This window comes from Giraffa tippelskirchi, chromosome 5 (genome assembly GCF_054371585.1).
Source record: "Giraffa tippelskirchi isolate mGirTip1 chromosome 5, T2T-mGirTip1v1.2.pri, whole genome shotgun sequence".
Lineage (NCBI taxonomy): Eukaryota > Metazoa > Chordata > Mammalia > Artiodactyla > Giraffidae > Giraffa > Giraffa tippelskirchi.
This window is the reverse complement of record NC_137279.1, coordinates 5,224,375-5,236,990: the sequence shown is the minus strand read 5'-3', so window position 1 is coordinate 5,236,990 and position 12,616 is coordinate 5,224,375. Positions and strand designations below refer to the sequence as shown.

The following is a 12,616-nucleotide window of genomic DNA, read 5'->3' as shown; positions in this document are numbered from 1 at the left end:
GCCTGCGGCCCGAGCCACCGAGGCTCCCAGCAGCGTCCGGCCGGCCGGCCCCAGCGCCCCCGGGGCCCGCTCCGGCCCCCTCCCCGGCCAGGGCGCACACGCTACCTGAGGACGTGGGCAGCAGGAGCAGCGGCGCCAGAAGCACCCAGACGAAGATCCCAGAAGAAGCCAGTCTTTCGGGGCGGCGGGGAAGCGCCCTGCGCGGTGCGCAAGACGCCCTCATTTTCGGGGAGACCAGCGGGACACCCGAGACTGCTCCGCAGAGACCTTGCTGAGTCTCAGCTGCCCGCGACACAAGAGCCGGACGCAGCGGCGGCGCCGGCGGCCTGAGCCCCCTGGCTCGCCCAGGGCGGAAGTGACACGCCGACGGGCCGGCGGCCCCCCGCGCAGGCCCGCAGGGGCGGGGCGTGGTCTCGCCCCGCCCCTGCGCGGGGCGTGCCGCGCGTCCCGCGGGGACCCTGAGGGCCTCTAGCCCCGCCCCCGACGGCCTCTAGCTCCGCCCCCGACGGCCTCTAGCTCCGCCCCTGCGGGCCTACCCGGAAGCCGCTGCGGCTTCCCCCGGGATGGGCGTTGTTAAACCGGACTGTTAACGCCCTGTGCAGGAAGGGTGGGACGGAAACTCGAGGTGGCGATGTCATCGGTGTCTGTTTTCCGGAAGGCTGGATTAAAGAATAAAGGGCAGAGACGTAAAAATAGAACCCTAGAGCTCGGGCAAGGGGAGCAGACACCCCCTCAAGACCCCAGTTTGGCCCTGGAATCCAGAGTGTCAGGACACCTCTGCCCTTAATCAGACTTTGGCATGAGTCAGTGTCAACTATAAATTGGCACTTACCAAGAGCCCCTCCTGACAACTGAACATCAAAGGCACTAACCGTAACCCTAACCCCATGCTGCTAAAACTGTTGACCTTCAGCAACCCCTGAGGGAGTTCAGGGTAGGGTGAGGCTCTCTGTGCTCCAGAGAATCTGGTAGGACAGGTCTTTGGATAGTTGGATGTTTTTAGGAACAGATTTTATGATCTCAATCCTTGAATCTCCTCATATCCAGAGAAGCACTAAATGCCTTCATGGTGACATCATATACTCATGACTAACAAATAACCTTTTGTGAGATGAGTGCTTCATGGCATTGAACTCTGCCTTCACCAAAACTTTATATATTGACTTTTCTCCACTGCCGCTTTGGAGCAGTCTTTCAGAGCTGAGGTGCTGCCTCCCGGGCCGCAGTCCTCATGTTGCCCCAAATAAAACTTAACTCAGGACTCTCAAGTTGTACATCTTCTTTTAGTCGACATCAGTCATAATTTGGGACAATAATTGAGATTTCCATGGCTGAACGTCTGCTACTGAAAGTTTCTCCTGGCCTGGTAGATGTCAAAATCACGAAAGGATTGGCCATTGCTCTCCCAGCTGCTAAAGTCAGTTCAGTTCAGTCACTCAGTGGTGTCTGACCCTTTGCTACCCCATGGACTGCAGCTCGCCAAAAGTTGAATAGTCTCTCATATAATTCCCAGGAGAGGACCCTGGGAAGGTAAATTATTAAATAACACCTAACACCGGGCCGTTAGCATATGGGGCCTCAACTCTATGGCCTTGCCTTTGAATAACTAAATGTTTTATTGAAGATGAAATACACATGCATGAAAAAGGCAAGGATAAAGGGTGCCTTAAGTGCCATATTTCCGGAAGCAATGAATGTCATTCGAGTTGGGATGGGTAGGAATTAATGAGTAAGAACTTTTCTGATGAACCAATCTCTCAATGCTGGAAAATGAAGAATGAGTAAAATTTATTTGTAGAGTTGTGAGTAAACCTGTATGACTAGTAATAGGAAAGAAAAGTAACGTGACCAGTATTAAACAGCAGACAAAGGAGTTGACGTTTTCTTGGTAATAGTTGGTAAAAAATAAAAATGTCAACCAATGTGTAAACATTGTGGGCCGGGGGGACCAGTACCCTCAAACTTTTAGTTTTTAACATCACTTTTTCTTGGTTTAAAATTTTAAATGGACATGACTTTGAAACCACTAGTTCTATTTAGAGTTTACCCCAAAGAAATCATCAGAGTTGTGAACAAAGATGTATAATTTTGGAGAAAATATAAACTCTCAAATATTTGGCAGAAGTATAAGATTTTTTGATAGGTATATTTTTGAAATGAAATTTTGTACAGCAAGAAGTGTAAAAAAGTGAGAAACTATGACATATTCATAAGTTGAAAAAGCAAACTCCAAATCAATGTGTGCTTTTTGGCATTCCTTTTATTAAAATAGTATGTTAACACACTTTTAAAAAGAGGTTACTTGAAAATAAATCAAAATTAACAGTTGATAGGCTTATGTATATTTCATTTTTGTGTGTGTTTTAGTTTTCTGCACTGACCCTTTATTACATTTGGAATCAGGTAAAAAAAAATTTTTTTTAAATCCAACCTGTGTATCAACTACTCTTTTGTTCACAGAATGGTGGAAATAGAACCTATATCACATAGGGTTAATGTATGAGAGGATGGTGAGGAAAGAAAGCTCTTCATGTAAACCTCAAATGTATCTTCTGTAATTATAGAACTTTGTATATATTTTAAACAATTTTATATCTGAGATATATTAAAGATTTTCTGGGCTCAGCAAACTTTGGAATTTCTGCTTCCTCCCAGATCAACACAATGTTTGGATTCTTGGCAGAGCATAACGAGATCCTAACTGTGAAGGTGATGTATAAAATGAACACCTTACTATCTTGGGTTATAAAATCCAGACACTCCATGATGACAATTAAAGGAGGTACAATTAAGGAGACAGGGAATAGGAAACTCAATGAAGGGGAATCGTCATTTTTGTTTTTTCTTATAGCTGTAAAACAGTGATACAACAGAAATGTTTTGTGGCTCAGTGTTGGCACTTAAGAAAACGGATCTATTCATTGTTCTCTGCAGCTATCAGTATATAATGTTATATGTCAGTTATAGCTGAATAAAATTGAAAAACACTTCCAATCTATTTCTAGTCTTAGAAGTAAGTTCTTTTCTCATGAGAAAATTTAAAAGGAGAAAAATATGACTACTGTTTGGTTTCCTAGTTACAAGTGCTATATTAGATCCAAGAATTGGGTTTTGCTGGAATTTTGTTTCAGTCAGTGATATTTCTGGGGTTCATCAAGTCATTCTTAATATAAATGAAGCGTTTTACTTAGATTTCTTAACTTATTTTGACTTGACTCAGTGGATGCTCCATTTGAAACTTTTTTGAGCCTTGTTCCCTATTTTTCTGAGCAAGCTCCATGGGGCAGAGATAGTTTTCTTGCTGTATTTCCCGTGTTGAGACAGTTCTAGACCAATAGTGAAGTGAATTCGCTCAGTCATGTCCGACTCTTTGCGACCCCATGGACTGTAGCCCACCAGGCTCCTCCATCCATGGGATTCTCCAGGCAAGAGTACTGGAGTGGGGTGCCATTGCCTTCTCCAGTTCTAGACCTATACTAGGTGCTTAACAAATGCGCATTAAATACTGCATGAAATAAATGGATGTTGGTGTCAAGTGCTTTTAACATATTGCTGCTGGTTCTCCTCTAGTGAGGATTTACCAAATGCTGGAAAAATTCTGAGAAATTTTGATTTTAATAATGTTAGGCACTGGGAACAAAGCAGGGTTTGTCTCTGAAAGGAATGAGCTACGTGTCTACACAGAAAACTTTCCTGAATCAGGAATGGCGAGCTGACTTCTGAAGTGGATCCACTGTTTAACACTTAGCCTTGAGATCATATTAGTGACAGAGTTCAAAGGGAGAGTATTGACTGTGTACTTCCTAAGGTTCTGAGAGGCATAGAACTTCAGAGTCAGGCTTTGAGTGAAGTAGGGACTTAAACACTAATGCTTCCTCCAAATTCCCCAAAGGTGTTGTCAAACTGCCAACAAGAAAATGAGGAGAGAATGGAAAATATGATCGCTTGTAGACCAGGTTTCGAGCTCTGCAGTAGCTCTCCTGCAAGCTTTAGGAATGGCGGTAAGATGGAGGGAGGTGTCTGGGGGTGTCAGTACATAAAACAAAGTTAGATAATCCTTTTCCTCCTCAGTTGGTTTATTTACGTTTTGTTTTTCGGAGGCGGGGTAACAGTGTGAAGGGGCCGGCAAATGCTCTCGGAAGAGGCTTTCCCCTCTTTTTTTTCGTTGGCGGTGTTCAGGCGCTAAGTCCTATCCTCTTCTCTCTGCGAGCCCGTGGACTGCAGCATGCCAGGCTCCGCTGTCTTTCACTATCTGCCAGAGTTGGCTCAGATTCATGTCTGTCGACTAAAAAGATACACAACAGGAGAGCTGTGAGTTAAATTTTATTTGGGGCAAAATGAAAACTTCAACCCAGGAGACAGTACCTCAGATAGCTCTGAGAGACGTGCTCCAAAGAGGCAGTGGGAGAAGCTCAGTGTAAGATTTTGGTGAAGGGGGAATTCAATGAAATGAAACACTTATTTTACAAAAGGTTTTCTGCTAGTCACGAGGAGCTGATGTCACCATGAAGGGATTTAGTGATTTTCTAGCCATGAAGAGATGCAAGGATTGGGATCATGAAATCAGTTCCTGAAAATATCTAGCTACCAAAAGAAATGTTCCCCCAGTTTCCTGGAGTACAGGGTGCCCCACTCTCTACCCTGCATTCCCCTCAGCGGGTGTTGAAGGTCTGCAGCTGCAGCAACAGAGGGTTCAGTCTCTGCAGAGGCAGATGGAAAACGCCCTTGTTGCTCAGTCGCTGGCAAATGCTCTTGGCAAGTGCCGATTTGTAGTTGACAGAGTTAGTGATACTCTCTAACCAGCCCCTCCTCTGATGCACTCTTCTCGTTTTGCCTTCAATCTTTCCAGTGAGTTGGCTCTTCCCATCAGGTGGCCAAAGTATTGGAGCTTCAGCTTCAGCATCACTCCTTTCAATGACTATTCAGGGTTGATTTTCTTTAGGATTGACTGCTTTGATCTCCTTGCTGTCCAAGGGACTCTCAAGAGTCTTCTCCAGCACCAAAATCTGAAAGCATCAGTTCTTCAGTGCTCAGCCTTCTTTATGGTACAACTCTCACATCTGTATGTAACTGCAGGAAAAACCATAGCTTTGACTATATGGACTTTGTCAGCAAAGTGGTATCTCTGCTTTTTAATATACTGTCTAAGTTTGTCATAAGTTTACTTTCAAGGAGCAAGCATCTTTTAATTTCATGGCTGCAGTCACCATCTGCAGTGGTTTTGGAGCCCATTTGGAGCCCACCAAAATGAAGTCTGTCACTGTTTCCATTTTTTCCCCATGTACTTGCCATGAAGTGATGGAACCAGATGCCATCATCTTAGTTTTTGAATGTTGAGTTTTAAGCCAGCTTTTTCACTCTCAACAAGAGGCTCTTTAGTTCCTTTTCACTTTCTGCCATTAGCATGGTATCATCTGCATATCTGAGGTTATTGATGTTTCTTCCAGCAGTCTTGATTCCAGCTTGTGATAATATCCAGCCTGGCACTTTGGACGATGTACTCTGCATATACGTTAAATATGGCTCAGTTGGTAAAGAGTCCACCTACAAGCAGGAGATCACAGTTCAATTCCTGGCTTGGGAAGATTCCCTGGAGAAGGGACAGGCTACTCACTCCAGTATTCATGGGCTTCCCTTGTGGCTCAGCTGGTAAAGAATCTGCCTGCAATGCGGGAGACCTCGGTTCGATCCCTGGGTTGGGAAGATCCACTGGAGAAGGGACAGGCTAGTATTCTGGCCTGGAGAATTCCATGGATTGTATAGTCAATGGGGTCCCAAAGAGTTGGACACAACTGAGCGACTTTCACTTTCACCTTCAAACAGGGTGACCATATACAGCCTTGTCATACTCCTTCCCAACTTTGAACCAGTACATTTTTCCTTGTCCGGTTCTAACCATTGCTTTTTGACCCACATACAGGTTTTTCAGGACACGGGTGAAGTGGTCTGGTAGATTCCCACTTCTTTAAGAATATTCCACAGTTTGTTGTGATCCCAGAGTCACAGACTTTAGCATAATCAATGAAACAAAAGTAGATGTTTTCCTGAAATTCCTTTACTTTCTCTGTGATCAAATGGATGTTGGCAATTTGATCTCTGGTTCCTCTGCCTTTGCTAAATCCAACTTGTACATCTGGAAATCCTTGATTCACATACTGCTGAAGCATAACTTGAAAGATTTTGAGCATTATGCCGCTAGCATGTGAAATGAGTGCAATTGTGCGGTAGTGTGAAATGTTCTTTGACATTCCCCTTCTTTGGGATTGGAATGAAAACTAACCTTTTCCAGTCCTGTGGCCACTGCTGATTTTTCCAAAGTTGCTGACATACTGAGTGCAGCACTTTCACAGCATCATCTTTTAGGATTTTAAATAGCTCAGCTGGAATTCCATTACCTCCACTAGCTTTGTTCATAGAAATGCTTTCTAAGGCCCCCTTGACTTCACACTCTAGGATGTATGGCTATAGGTGAGTGACCACCCCATCGTGGTTACCGAGATCATCAAGATCTTTTTTGTATAGTTCTTCTTTGTATTTGTGAAACCTTCAGAGAGAATAATAACTAACCACCATTAGGAGATAATAACTAAACCCCCTTTTCTGGTGTTGGTCCTGGGAGCTCTGCCCCCTCTGCTGGCACCTGGTGGGCGCCTGCCAGTCAAGTGCCCTTCTTACGTGTCTGTTACCTCAGGAGCTTTACTGTGGAGCCAGCCCCAACCCAGGGATCCGGAACCCAGCCAGGCACGCAGAGAAGGGCATTTCTCAGAAGGACCACATACTCACTCTGTGTCCTCTTGGCTTTTGGAAGCGTCACACTGTAAATATTACAAACCATATTCCGCAAGTAGGTTTGCAAAGATAAAATCTTTTATTCCTTTCTCATTATAATGGTGGAGACAGTACACTTAAACATCATAGACTTAAACTAACTTACAGCTCACAGTTAACTGTACAAAAAGTCAAGCAAAACAAAACAAAATTAGAATGCTAGCATTAGGAATAGCTTTCAAGACCAGTTGTACCAGCCTCTGCTTTTCAGATGAAAAATGTAAGGCCAGGGTTGAAAGGAATTGCTCAGTAATGCAAGTTAGGCTATATAATATTTTAGACATCGTTAATATATACAGTATTTACCAGAGATTGCTGATGTAATAGAAAAAAAACTCACAGATTCCTGCAGTTACAAGTCTCAAGTGTCAGATATTTGTTAATCTAATTGCTCACCGACCTACTCCATTATGGGGGGTGGGGGGGAACAGAACTTTTTTTTCTTGTGATATAGAATTTTCATTCTAAGAAAGTTGTATTTCCATGCATTTAATTTCCAGGTCCTTTAAATGTTACTTCTTCAGAAACCCAAGAATAAACAAAGATTACTAAAGTTTCAACTAAGTAGAACCTTTGAGCATCTTTTCATGGATTTATGGGCTACTTGCCTTTCTTTTTTGAGTTACCTGCTTGCATGTCATTTACCCATACTTTAGGAGGTTGGGGAAGGGTTGGTCTTTGAATAATTCTTTAAAGAAGCCAGTTACCCTTTATTTGTAATATAATTTCAAGGTTTTTTGGTCACAGTTTGTCAGTTGACTTTGCTTATGCTAGTTTTTTTTCTATGTTGCATAATTTCAAATTGAAATTCAAGTTGGTGTCCAGTTCAATCTTTATATTTATCAAGGTAAATATGGCAGAAGTATATTCTAAAAATAACTGTTAAAGTCCAGAATTACACAGAAGTTAGCAGTAGTCATACATGGATCTATTGTTAAATATTCAGAAATATCCTGACATTTTCTAGAGGTCATTAGCAAGTCTCACAATATCATTCCATATAAATTTTAGATCTAGAAAAATGTGGACCAATTAAGACTCCAGGGCCACTTATTTAGAAAGTATCAATACATGTTTATTAATTTGATAAATTCTTAAAAGTCATGCTTTCTTATTTAGTTTACTCTGAATGCTTTAAAAGTAAACTAGCTAATTTTATGATAAAAATTATTCTTTTATTTAAATATTAGTGTTTTTTTATATAGAACATAATACAAAGTACTTTTGAGCTAGAGTTTAGAAAATATTAATTTCCTCATTTTCTTTCAGATATTTCCCTTGACCCCCTCTCTGTAATCATTTAATGCTTTTTTCCTAAACAGAAATTAATTTTTTCCTAGAGAAAGTGAAAACTGGCATAGCATAAACCTTACTCCAATCTATCTATATGGATTGGGTTCTCCTCTATAAAAGAAAAAGAAAGTATTTAAAAAGAAAGACACCTGTGTTTATAAAGAGATATATCTGAAGAAAGATTAGCAGAAAATGAATTAAAATATTAACAGTGGTTATCACTAGGTAATATATTTATAGATAACTAATCAGATTTTCATATCTTCCTCCTGCGTTTTCCAAATTCTCTTCCATGAGCCTGTTCCATGCTATACACATTTAAATACAAGAAAGAAAAATGACAAACATGTAAACAGCAATCCTCAGTGACATCTCCTTTCTTTAAGTAATTGAGACTGCTTATATATCCAGAGGGACTAGACCCTGTGTGCTTTCATCACAAGAGAAGCGCGGGGAGGAGTGACCCAAGACCAAACTGAGAGGAGGGAGCTTCAGGACACGCTGGGAGGGCTTCCGCGTCCTCAGCTTCCCCTGGTGTTATCTCTGTGTGGTCACTTCTAAGGTTTTATGAATCTCAGTTCTTATTCTGTTGAGAATAACTGGCTCCTTGTCAAGGTTTTATTTCGAGATGTTCTCAACTTTATAGTGCTTTGTCAAGGAAGGACCCTGAAATCCCAAGTCCCTTTATTTAGCTGGCAGCATGGTCGACAACTGAACTACCCCAGAATTTATATGCTGATAATCATGATGTAAGCATCATAAATAATAAGTTCAAAGGAAGTGTTTATTGCCCTCTATGGTTGCTATGCTGGGAACAAGAAAGTATTGCATAATACCAGGAGATAAGTGAGAGTAAAAAGTAACTTGACCTTTCCTCTTGCTTTATTTGTCAAAGCAAAGTGTCCTCCAAGTTGAGTAACTAAAAAGAGCCTCATTCTAGAACACATACAGGTCCCTGCTGCTGCTGCTGCTAAGTCGCTTCAGTTGTGTCTGACTCTGTGCGACCCTGTAGACGGCAGCCCACCAGGCTCCACCGTCCCTGGGATTCTCCAGGCAAGAACACTGGAGTGGGTTGCCATTTCCTTCTCCACATACAGGTCCCTATTAACACGAAATGTATTTTCTTGTTTCTTTTTCTGGATGATGGTTTTCTTAGAGGAAATAAACAGGAACTGGTAGTTTGGAGGAGGGTCAACTTCAGCTAGCATGTCCTCCTTTCCCGCTCCCAGTCAGGACTGGAAGAAGTTGTTGCATAATCCGAGATATCAGAATGCTCTCTTGGCCGTGCTGGTGCCTGGCTCCGGTTTTGTAAGGCCAGGAACACTGTCCTTCTACCAACAGACACCCATGATGAGGCCTGTCAGTTTATCTGACACCCCCAGTTACTACTGATTGCTCGTCATTGTTCTCTTTCCAGCATCGTGTGTTACCTGCATCATCACTGAATATTCTCATGGCCTTCAAAACCCAGCTGTGTCTTTGGAGTCTGCTTCCTCAATGTATTGCCGTCTCTGCCCCTCTGCCTGGCCTGGGTGCACAGGTGTTGAGCTTGGTACAGACTCTGACTTCATGTCTACAATATGTTACCACAAATCATTAACCTTGCTCCTTTGGAAGACTGTGACCAAGACTGCAAGTTTAAAGGAAACATTTTGAGAAAATTTTTATTAAAAGTAGTCAACATGCACAATTTGAGATGCACCTTGGTATAAAAGAATGTTTTCAAAATGTTGAGGATAAGTGAAATTTTGGTAAGTTTATTTTCAAATACTTACCGTATACTCTCGTTTGATTAAGTCTGTACTCAGAAATGTGTGGACAATTAAAAAAGCGGTCCTTACTCATAAGTTAATTTAGTATGGGAAAGGAAATACATAAGCACAAAGTTTGGTACATTATAGTTAACTACTAAGTAAAGAATGACTCATGAGCAAGCAAATGAATGTAATACCATTACTAGGTAAAAAAGACATGAAATATCAAATATTATGATATATGTTTAGATAAATGTTAGGGGAAATGATGGGGAAATGTTTTTCATTTGGTCAAAAAAAATATACAGTCAATATAATCTCAAGTTATAACCTTGCAAATATAAAATATAAAAGAAGCTTAAAAATACTAACTACTGGGTGGAGGCTCTTACAGGCAATTTTAATATTCTTCATATTTTATGTATTTATGTGCTTTTGTTAATGAGTGCATATTACTTTTAAAGAAAACAGGTTATTTTAAAATGGTATAGAAAGTAAGTGCTTCGAGTTCCAAAGAAGACATTTCTTCGCACTGGAGTTGTTTGGGAGGGTAAGTGAATTATGAGCTGGTTATGCAATTTAGATAGAAGAAAGGTGAAATGTGTTTTAGACAGGCAACCTGGCAGGAATGAGACCAAATCCAATGATGTTTTTAGATCACCTATGGAATATTTTTTTCATTGAACTCTTGAAAAGACAATATTGCTTCTGGGTCTGCTCCATTTATATTTGGTGACAACATGGGTGCCTATGGAACAGTTTTGCACAACTTTTCCATCCTAGCATCTCAATATCAAGAATCCTTTAGAAGAAATGGAGTAGCTCTCATAGTCAACAAGAGTTCGAAATGCAGTACTTGGGTGCAATCTCAAAAATGACAGAATGATCTCTTTTCATTTCCAAGGCAAACCATTCAATATCAGAGTAATCCAAGTCTATGCCCCAACCACTAATGCTGAAGAAGCTGAAGTTGAAGACTTCAATGAAGTCTGTGGAGACCTACAGAATCTTCTAGAACTAACACCCAAAAAAGATGTCATTTTCATTATAGGAGACTGGAATGCAAAAATAGGAAGTCAAGAGATACCTGGAGTAACAGGCAAATTTGGCCTTGGAGTACAAAATGAAGTAGGGCAAAGGCTAACAGAGTTTTGTCAAGAGAATGTGCTGGTCATGGCAAATCCCCTCTTCCAGCAACACAAGAGACGACTCTACACACGGGCATCACCAGATGGTCAACACCGAAATCAGATTAATTATATTCTTTGCAGCCAAAGACGGAGAAGCTCTACACAGGCAGCAAAAACAAGACCAGGAACTGACTGTGTCTCAGATCATGAACTCCTTATTGCAAAATTCAGACTTATATTAAAGAAAGTAGGGGAAACTACTAGACCATTCAGGTATGACCTAAATGAAATTGCTTACGATTATACAGTGGAAGTGACAAATAGATTCAAGGGATCAGATCTGATAGACAAGAGTGCCTGAAGAACTATGGATGGATGTTCATGACATCATACAAGAGGCAGGGATTAAAACCATCCCCAAGAAAAAGAAATGCAAAAAGGCAAATGGCTGTCTGAAGAGGACTTACAAATAGCTGAGAAAAGAAGAGAAGCAAAAGGCAAAGGAGAAGAGGAAAGATACACCCATCTGAAAGCAGAGTTCCAAAGAATAGCAAGGACAGATAAGAAAGGCTTCCTCAGCGATCAATGCAAAGAAATAGAGGAAAACAATGAAATAGGAAAGACTAGAGATCTCTTCAAGAAAATTAGAGATACCAAGGGAACATTTCATGCAAAGATAGGCACAATAAAGGACAGAAATGGTATGGACCTAACAGAGGCAGAAGATATTAAAAAGAGGTGGCAAGAATACACAGAGGAACTATGCAAAAAAAATCTTCATGACCCAGATAACCACAATGGTGTGATCACTCACCTAGAGCCAGACGTCCTAGAATGCGAAGTCAAGTGGGCCTTAGGAAGCATCACTAGAAACAAAGCTAGTGGAGGTGATGGAATTCCAGTTGAGCTATTTCAAATCCTAAAAGATGATGCTGTGAAAGTGCTGCACGCAATATGCCAGCAAATTTGGAAAACTCAGCAGTGGCCACAGGACTGGAAAAGGTCAGTTTTCACTCCAATCCCAAAGAAAGGCAATGTCAAAGAATGTTCAAACTACCACACAATTGCACTCATCTCACATGCTAGCAAAGTAATGCTCAAAATTCTCCAAGCCAGGCTTCAACAGTATGTGAACTGTGAACTTCCAGATGTTCAAGCTGATTTTAGAACAGGCAGAGGAACCAGAGATCAAATTACGAGCATCCATTGGGTCATTGAAAAAGCAAGAGAGTTCCAGAAAAACATCTATTTCTGCTTTTTTGACTATGCCAAAGCCTTTGACTGTGTGGATCACAACAGACTGGAAAATTCTTCAAGAGATGGGAATACCAGACCACCAGACCATGATTGAGCGACTGAACTGAACTGATCCCGATAGCAAAGGGAAAGGAATGCATCACCCCTGAGCCTTAGAGGCCTTAAAGCATCTCTTGAAGTACAGTATTCTCTCTCTTATTCATCTAGAATATCCTGGCTTATTTGTCTTCTGCTCCCTTATTATATATTTGTTTTAATATAGAAATAATGCTGTTTTCCATTTAAACTACTGGAATAACATTAGAAAAAATATTCTCCCAGGAAGCCTTGCCATTTTTATTGCATTATTTCTAT

General features: G+C 41.3%; 2 protein-coding genes and 1 long non-coding RNA gene across 44 annotated transcripts in view; 1 reads left to right on the top strand and 2 right to left on the bottom strand.

Moving 5' to 3' along the window:
- CD46 (CD46 molecule) overlaps positions 1 to 1,029 on the bottom strand; it is a 42,866-nt gene extending 41,837 nt beyond the window's left edge. For 33 of the 39 annotated variants that reach the window (XR_014055194.1, XR_014055197.1, XR_014055198.1 and 30 more), the window contains exon 1: positions 106 to 357. Coding sequence is in view for 22 of the 39 variants with exons in the window: in XM_081495327.1 (XP_081351453.1) it covers positions 106 to 223 (118 nt within the window). In the remaining 17 variants the exon portion in view is untranslated. Of the gene's footprint in view, positions 1 to 105; positions 358 to 832 lie in introns of those variants that run through there. The other 6 variants (XR_014055205.1, XM_081495348.1, XM_081495347.1 and 3 more) reach the window with 1 other exon arrangement.
- Positions 623 to 5,092, top strand: LOC145507875 (uncharacterized). The gene is made up of 3 exons (XR_014055218.1): positions 623 to 1,530; positions 2,656 to 2,709; positions 3,893 to 5,092. It is a non-coding gene; the product is annotated as an uncharacterized LOC145507875 (long non-coding RNA).
- A 3,893-nt stretch (positions 5,093 to 8,985) lies between these two features.
- The window catches only part of LOC145507867 (membrane cofactor protein-like), a 94,616-nt gene continuing 90,985 nt past the window's right edge, over positions 8,986 to 12,616 (bottom strand). For all 4 annotated transcript variants that reach the window (XR_014055211.1, XR_014055213.1, XR_014055207.1 and 1 more), the window contains 2 exons: positions 9,552 to 9,694; positions 8,986 to 9,452 (listed from right to left, as the gene is read on the bottom strand). The gene's annotated coding sequence lies outside the window, so the exon portion shown is untranslated. The remainder of the gene's footprint in view (positions 9,453 to 9,551; positions 9,695 to 12,616) is intronic.